Source organism: Echinops telfairi, unplaced genomic scaffold (assembly GCF_000313985.2).
Source record: "Echinops telfairi isolate 266 unplaced genomic scaffold, ASM31398v2 ScPeMD7_5;HRSCAF=22, whole genome shotgun sequence".
NCBI classification, from domain to species: Eukaryota; Metazoa; Chordata; class Mammalia; order Afrosoricida; family Tenrecidae; genus Echinops; species Echinops telfairi.
In genome coordinates this window covers 1,411,315-1,419,350 of record NW_022103901.1, presented here as the reverse complement: position 1 = coordinate 1,419,350, position 8,036 = coordinate 1,411,315, and the positions used below count along the sequence as shown (strand labels likewise).

At 63.2% G+C, this 8,036-nt stretch overlaps 1 protein-coding gene across 1 annotated transcript; it reads left to right on the top strand.

The window, feature by feature from the left end:
* The first annotated feature begins 3,448 nt into the window (after positions 1–3,448).
* Positions 3,449–7,769, top strand: GRIFIN (galectin-related inter-fiber protein). The gene is made up of 5 exons (XM_030888624.1): positions 3,449–3,514; positions 6,437–6,446; positions 6,881–6,995; positions 7,100–7,259; positions 7,602–7,769. Exons 1-5 carry the CDS (start codon positions 3,449–3,451, stop codon positions 7,767–7,769), a joined length of 519 nt encoding a protein of 172 aa, XP_030744484.1.
* The last annotated feature ends 267 nt before the right edge of the window (positions 7,770–8,036 follow it).

Sequence of the window (8,036 nt, the reverse complement as noted above, 5' to 3'; positions counted from 1 at the left end):
TTGCAAAGGAAGTGTTTTTGAAAGAATCTCTTGTCCTGTTCCAGCCGAGGGAAATGGGGGCCGAAGTTAGGGTGGGGACAGGGATGGGGGTGGCCCCTGGTGGCCTGCTGGATGCCTGTCCAGATCCCCCCTCTGGCCTGCTTGGGCCCTGGAGGGGGTAAAGCTTGGGGTTGGTGGAGGGGGATGAGATGAGGGGGCAGTTGTGGGGAGAGACCCCATTCCTCATGTCCGACCCTTCCTTTGCCAAATCAGGGGGGGGACTTCTGCCTCTGACCCTGAAGTCTCTCCATAGGACTTTACTTGGAGGCTCCGCCTCTGCTTGTCCCCCCACCCTCTCCACTTCTCTGCCTGCCCCCCTCTCCCTCCCCCTCTGCCTGCCCCCTGCCCCCCTCCACCTCTGCCTGTCGCCCACCCCGCCCCCTCCACCTCTCAAGCTCTGCCTGCCACCCTAAGGGCTTCTTGGACTCTGGGTCCCAACCCCTCCAGCCAGCTCACATGTGCCCATGGAGTGGGGACCCCCAGAAACTCTGGAACGCCCCGAGTCCAGCCTCTGTTCTCACCAGCTTCTGAATCCACAGGGACACCCCAAACTCCCTGTAACTCCCACACACATCAGTCCAACACCTCTCGCTCTAGAGCTCTTTCCCTCAGGACTTCCTCAGCTCAGCCACAGTGCACCCTTCATGGGAGTGGCTTCTGCTTGTGGTTCCCCTCAAAGCAGACAGCCAGGCCTTTCCTGTGAGGCAAGAGGGTGCCTTCGGCACAGCACAGGGAGCAGCTGAGTGCTCGGCTGTGGGTGCCAGCAGGGGCCCATCCCGGAAAGGTCCTAGTCTGCTGCCCGAGCCACGCTCCATGTGGTTCTGCTCCGTTTGGAAGTTGTGGCTCGGCAAACACATCCCGAGGTCTGCACCATCGCAAAACAGGTCCTGGAGGGACGGGGAGCCCCTGTGTCCAGGTTCCTGGTTTTCAGAAGGAAGCTTCCTTCTTTGCGGGCGGGGGCGGGGGGGGGGCATGCTACCCTCCAGACCCGCTTCTAACACACTGACTCCACTTTCCGCTCCCTCTGCCCACCTGGGCCCCTACTGGGTGCCCACTCACTCCCTGCCTATCTGTCTGGACTCTCTACTGTCCACTAGGGTCTCCAGCTCCCTGCACTCAGGGGCACTCAGCAGATCCTGCTGAACCAACAGATGGGCGGGGGTCTCGGGAGGGGGATCTGGAAAACCCACCGTCCTGGCAGCCACTTCCCAGGATCCCCTCTAGCCTCAGACCCCCACTTCTCTGGATGTCAGCCCTCTGTAGTCCCCTACAGCCCCAAAGGCCCTGTGGTCTTCCACAGACCCCCAAAGCCTCCAAGGTCCTCCATGCCCCCACAACCATCTACAGCTTTCCACATGGCCCCTCCGGCTGCCCACACACCCCACAGCGCCCAAGGTCCCCAGCCTTCCACAGCCCCACTGCCTCCCACTGCCCTCTGGCCCTGGGACTGAGGACACTGGCCGAACTAGGCCCAGGAGGGCCATGGCTGGTCAGGCGTCCAGAGTCTCCCCTGCTGACCCTGTCTGAAGGCATTTCCCAAGCCCAGGGGAGCAAGGCAGAGGAGGGGCCCTCGGTGGGGCTGGCCGGTCAACTGGCCAGTGGGGCCAACTGTGCGAGGGGCTTGGCCAGGCTGTGTCCCTGCTCAGCCTAGCAATCAGCCTCTTAGAGCCTCACTTCCTGTCTGACAGAACAGTGACACCCCCAACTCTCACAGGGGTACAGTGTGACCAGACAGGGTCCTTGAACCCAGGTCTTTGTGGGGGCTCATTTTCTTGCTGACTGTCCCCCGCCACCAGACCCCCACTGCCTCCTCCCCCTGCTCTAGGGGTGCCTGGCCTGGGGCGTCTGGAGGGAGGTGCCCTTCCAAGGGGGACAGAGCCCAGCTGGGGCGTGCTTGCTCTATCTCTCTGTCTCTATCTCCATCTCTCCCTCGGGTCTCTGTCCCATCTCTGTCTCTATACCTCTGTGTGTCTGTCTCTGTCTGTCTCTTGGCCCCTCTCCCTGGTTCAGTTTCTTCTGGAACCTCTACCTGTGTCTGCCTCCATCTCTCTGTGCCCCTCTGTCTCTATCTGCCTCTCTCTGTCTCTCTGTGCCCCTCTGTTGGTGTCTCTCCCAGTCTCTGCCGGCTCTTGGTTCCTGGAGTCCCCCCGATTGCCCCTGGCGCCCCACTTCCATCCCCTCTCCAGGGCCCGGGTCCGCCTCAACAGATGGCCTGGAACAGGAGAAGGGCTATTTTGGGAGCTGGTGGCTCCCCTGGGTCTTTCCCAACAATCTTGGCGTTAGCACTCGAAAACAGGCCCCTGGAGTGGCCGGGTGGGTGGCGGGGACACAGTCTGACTGCTCATTGTGTAGGACAGAGGGACCGGGGGCCTGTGTCTGAGAGTCCCCTCCAGGACAGCAGACCAGGAAGCAGAAGTGTGACGGGGGCACGCCTGCACCAGCTCATATCCCCAGCCCCTGCCTTGCCCCCACCCAGCCTGGTCACACAAGTCCCCCTCCAGCATGTCACTTCCCAGTGGAGCGGCCAGTGGATTCAAACTGCTGACCAGCACGGGACCCACAGCCCCTCGTAAAGCAGGAGGTCCCTGCTAGATGGGGAGGGGAGGAGTGAAGAGGGGTGTGGAGGAGAGGGGAGGGGTCTATAGGAATGAGTCTGGTTGGCATAGTGCATTCTGATAACCTCAAGGTCAGAAGTTCAAAACCACCACCAGGCTTCCGACTCCTGGTAAGAGTTACACTTGCAGAAACCTGCAGGGCAGTCCTGGAGGGTTCTGAGTCTGAAATGCCTCCTGTGGGGTTTGGGTCACGAGGAGAGAGTGGGGAGCTGGGTTGGTTGACCCATGTCCCCTCTGAAACTGCCAGGCCCCTAGAGCTCAGGAGGGACCTCTGGGTCCACCTGGGCCCATCCTCTGCTGCGTCTACCCTGATGGCCTTCCCAGGACTTCCTGTGGCCTGTGGCCCTGTCTGTTTATAAACCTGGTGAGCTCCGTGGCCAGAGGCAGCCGGAGAAGGGCGTCCATCTGGAGAAGCCTTTAAGGTCCCCAGCAACACAGATGTCAGCCGGCTGTCCTGAGGCCCCACCCGAGGCCCTGTCCTGGCTGTGCTCTGCCTGCCCCCAGCCCAACCTGCAGTATGTGGGCCTCTTCCTAGGGGCTGCCAGCTTGGGTCAGGGCCCAAGGGATTCCAAGCCCCCTCCAGCACAAGCTGCCGCCACCCCCACCCCCTTTCAGGACAGTGAGACAGACCCCTGCCTGGGTCTCTGAAGCAGCCAAACAGTAAACCAGGGTTCAGGAGTCTCCCAGGCACTCCTGTGGCCAGTTTCCTATACTCTCCTAAGTCCTGTTCTCAGCAAGACCCATGGGGGCCAGTCTCACTTCCCCACAGCCCCACAAAGCTCTGCAGTCCCTGAATGCGTGACCTCACCCTGCAGGGGGAGAGAGCGGACTACGATCGGGACATTGCTGAGTCCGCCAAGGTATGTCAATGAATGCCAAGCCCGGGACCCCCACCCCGCAGAATCACAGTTTGGGATGCTCTGCCGGAGGGCTGAGGCGGGGCCAGTGGTACCTCCATCCTGGCCTGTCCCCTCCCGGGTGGTGGGTAGAACCTGCAGGGTGCTGGGGCCCCTGAGTCCAGTAGCACTGGTCAGGCAGCTTCTCCACCCCATCGGGGCCGTGGCATGCCCTCCACATCCACGTCTTCTCAGACTGAATTCAAGTGCCACCCCCTCCAGGAAGCCTTCCCTGGCCCCAGAGCAGGCCCAGACCCTCCATCTATGTGATTGTGGGGGACCGCTGGGCTAATTTGTTTCATGTGAGCACATGGTCTCTGTCCGTCTGTCTGTCCCCCACCAGCGCTGGGACCAGGGGGCAGTGAAAATGGGGAGCTGGCTGGATGCTTCAGCAGCAGCATGAGAAAGCACCCCTCTTGCAAAGGGGTGAGTGGGCCCCGGCCAGTGCCATGCACACACAGCAGGTGCTCAGCTGTCCAGTGGTCAGAATGGGCTGGCCACCTGCACTGCCCCGCCCACCGGTGTGGGCAGGTTGACAGAGGGCCACCCCTATCAGGGAAAAAGCTGCCTCCTTCCCATAAGGTCCCAGGCAGCTCCTGGCATGAAGGCCAGCCTCGGTTTCCCCCAGCTTGGGCTGGAGAGGACGGGGTTCAGACGGTCCAGGATGAGAAGAGAGACAGTGGCTGAGGGCATCGGGGAGCAGGACAGGTGAGGAAGCTCCTGGAGGTGGGCACCCTGCAGTCCTCTCCAGAAGCCACGGTCCTACTTAGGGTCTCAAAGGTCAGCCTCCTAGTGTCCCCCTCTGGGCCTCAGTTCCCTCATCTGTGGAATGCTGACATGATGCTTTCAAATCCTCACTCCCTCCAGAGCGGTCAGGTGCTGGACTACAAGCTGAAAGATCGCAGGTTCAAATCCGTCCCCCAGTGCTGCAGATGAAAGGCCAGGTTGTCTGCTTCCCAAAGGTCACCACCTTGGAGGTCACGGCCATGGAGGCTGGAGGACCACTTCTCTGCACACCCGGGGTCAGAAGAGCAGTGACCCCTCCATGCAGGGCTCCAGCGCCCTCTGATGCATCGGGCAGGCCCCACCCAGGCCTGACCAAGGAGATGAGTGGGCAGGGAAGTGGGGAGAGCTGGCCCCAGCCGGCTGCGTGGGGGTTGGCCATTCGCCCCTCCTCGTGGAAGCCGCCCAACACCTCTTTGGGGCCCAGGGGGCCCAGAACTTCCGCACTGACTTCACTGCTAGGGGAGTCCTTCCAGATGTGGCCGGAGCGGGGGAGGCCGCTGGGAGGGCCTTGGAGTCTGAGGAGGGCAAGGCAAGGGCCTGAGAGGATGACCGCTGCAAGCAGCACTGCTCTGGGCGTCCAGGGGTGGGAGTTCCAGTCCTGGCTCTAGGTCCACAGCGAGGCCTCTGCTTGAGCAGGCTTCCCAGAGCAGTGAAGACCCAGGCTGGGTTACCCCACTGCTGGCCTTGAGAGGAGGTTGGGGTGCAGACAGATGGGGCTGCCCTCCAGGGGTTCCTCAGCCGGCCCCACCCCTAGGACCTGGCCCCATCCTTGGGACCTGGCCCCCAGGCCATAGCGCAGGGGCTCCGTCTGACTGGGGTCTGGGCACCAGCTCCTTCTGCCCAAGGCCACTGCATTAGTGCTCACAGAGCAGAGGGGACGTGGGGTCAGGCCACCAGGAGAGCAGCTCGAGAGGCAGCGGACATGGGCATCGAGGGACCCTGTGTACAGTGGCCAAGATTGGGCCGAGGGAGGACAACAGCTCAAGGTCACTGGCTGGAAGAAGCCTGTCCTAACCCCAATAGTGTTCCCACTGGGAGGGGGCAGGAGGGGTGGGATGCCCCTGCCACTGGGCTGCTGTACCCGGTGGGAGAAGCCATGAAGCCGGCAGGACTCAGCCTTGCATGGGTCTGCCTGTTCCCCACCTCCCTGTGCAGGCTGCCCTGCTGAGCCACTGCTGTGCAGCATTGCCCCCTGCAGGGCATGCTGGACGGGGCACCGCTGCAGGCCCGGGCCCAGGGAGCAGTCAGGACCACCTGGAGGCTCCCAGGACCTTCCTATCCTGCCCTGTCAGCCCTAACCCCGAAACACAGCGCCTAGGATGGTGGGAGAGGCTGGCCAGGCGGGCCTGGAGTATAGGAAGGGGACATTTTTGTGGGCCCAGTGGACACACAGGGCAGGGCACATGGAGATCAGAATCTTGACTGGAGTCCCTTGGGGGCAGCTGCAGGGGCTGGCGGACCAGTGGCAGTCCTGCTGGAACCACCCTGGATGGGCTACCCCCTACCCTGAACTGCACACAAAGCACCACAGGCAAGGGGGCCAGGCCCACACACCACAGGATGACCACACACTCAACACACACACACACACACACACACACACACACACACACACACACACTTTGCTCCCCAATACTCCCTTCCAACCAGCTCCCAGCCTGCAGCTGCCGGAGAGTCTGGGATGTGGCCCCCTGCCACTCACTCACCCCAGGGACCCAGCCTGGCTGCCCCCTCCCTCCCTGCCACCTAGTCTGAGAAGGGGAGGTGCCAGGCCAGCGGGTGTCCAGTGAGGGAAAGGCTCTTCCCCACCACTCAGTCTGGAATGCGCTGACCGAGGCCAGGCCTAATCCCCCTGTGCACATGGGGCCTGCAGAGCAGATGGAGGGGCAGGGGATGGATTGATTCAAGCTGGGAGGGGACAAGCTAGTGACCCCCGATGGCCATCTGGAACAGACAGTCAGAAAAGACCCCCAGTAGCAGGGTTACCCCCTGCCCCCCCACACTCAGACTTGGGCCCCTCAGAGAGGCCTGGCCTGAGCAACCTTTCTTGCCAGTGTAGGGAGTGGCTGCCACCCCCCCTTCACCGCCCCCCATCTACAGCTCCTAAGTGGTGAGGTCAGGCAGGGGGCAGGGTGCAGGCTGGAGGATGGAGAGAGGAATGGTGGGCAGAGAGACCTTGTCAGTCCACCCCGCCTGTGGGTGGGGCCACATTGCCCAGCCTGCACTGCCCAGACCTTGGGCGTGCCTCATCTCACTGGCAGTAGCCAGGAAGATGGCTGTGCAGGTGGGTGAAGGAGCAACATGTCCACAGGACTTGGGGGCTGTGGGGTAGGGTGGACTGGCGGGTCGGGTCCCATGCTCTCAGCATCCCCCTCCTCTTCCCCGCCACCTCCCAAGGAAAGGGCTTTGGGAAGGGCTTAGAGTTGGCCTGCTGGACCACTAACCAGCCTCAGCCATTGGGAAGGGAGTGTCCCCTCTGGCCAGGGCTCTGCACTGGGCACAGGGGGGCGCAGTGGGGCCGGGTGGGCTGGGCCCTCTGGGCAGGGGGCCGCTGCTGGAGCTCCCCTCTTCTGCTGAAGTTTGAAGCCTTCTGCTCGGGGGGCCTGGTGCACGGCTGGAGCCTGCAGGTCCAGGGGCAGGAGGACTCGGCGGAGGACAAGTAAGGGCTGTGTGCTGGGGTGGGGGTGGGGATTGAGGGCTGGCCAGGCCCAGGGTGGGGGTGGACTGGTCACATGCTGTCCTCATGGTCCACCCCGCCCCCAGGTTTGAAATCAACTTCGTGGCTGAGTCCGGGGATATCGCCTTCCATGTGAAGCCCCGGTTCTCCAGCTCCACTGTGGTGGCCAATGCGTGCCAGGGCGGCCACTGGGGCCCCGAGGAGGTGTCCAGCGTCTTCCCACTGGCCCTGGGGGAGCCCTTTGAGGTGATGGGGTCCAGAGAAGTGGGGGAAGCTCCTGGGGGCAGGGAGGGCCTGTGGGGGTCGAAGGGGAGATGGAAGGTGCTGGGACCCATCTACAGGGAGGCCCCAGGAGCACACAGATGCAGCTTGTCTATGGGGGAGATGCCACCGCAGGAGCCGGGTGGGGATGGGGGGAGGGGGGACTGTTAAACAGCAGTGGGGACAGGGCTCCCCAAGGGTGTGCTCTCTGCTGAGTCTGGGAGTCCCTTCGGAGAGAAGGGGTCCCCAGCTAGGGCACAGCACCATCATGGGAGGCATGTCCCTAGGCTGGGCTTCCTGGGCTCACGTGGATACACTACCCCCCAGCTGGAGGTCCACTCCGATGTGGCAGGCTTCCACGTGCAGGCCCAAGCCCTGCCAGTGCTGTGGTTCCCGCACCGCCACTGGCCCCTGGCGGAGGTCACCCGGGTGCAGGTGCTGAGTGGAAACTGCCTGGCCGGAGTTCAGCTCTCCAAGGGCCCCAGCTGGGGGTGAGGCTTCCCACCCCCACCCCACCCCCAGTACCCCAGGATCCTGACCAGTGCGCGTGCGCGTGCGTGCGTGCGTGCGTGTGTATACAGCTATGAGCCCGTTCTCTGCCCCCGGGCCCACTGTCCACCACCAGCCCCAGCCCGCTGCACCCCAGGCTGCACCCCGCGGCGGGCATGAGACTGAGGCTCCTGCCCGGTGCTTGCAGGGAAGGCGCACCTTGAGTGGAGCTGCACACTGGGAGCCGAACCTCAGCCAAGGCCGCTGCACGTC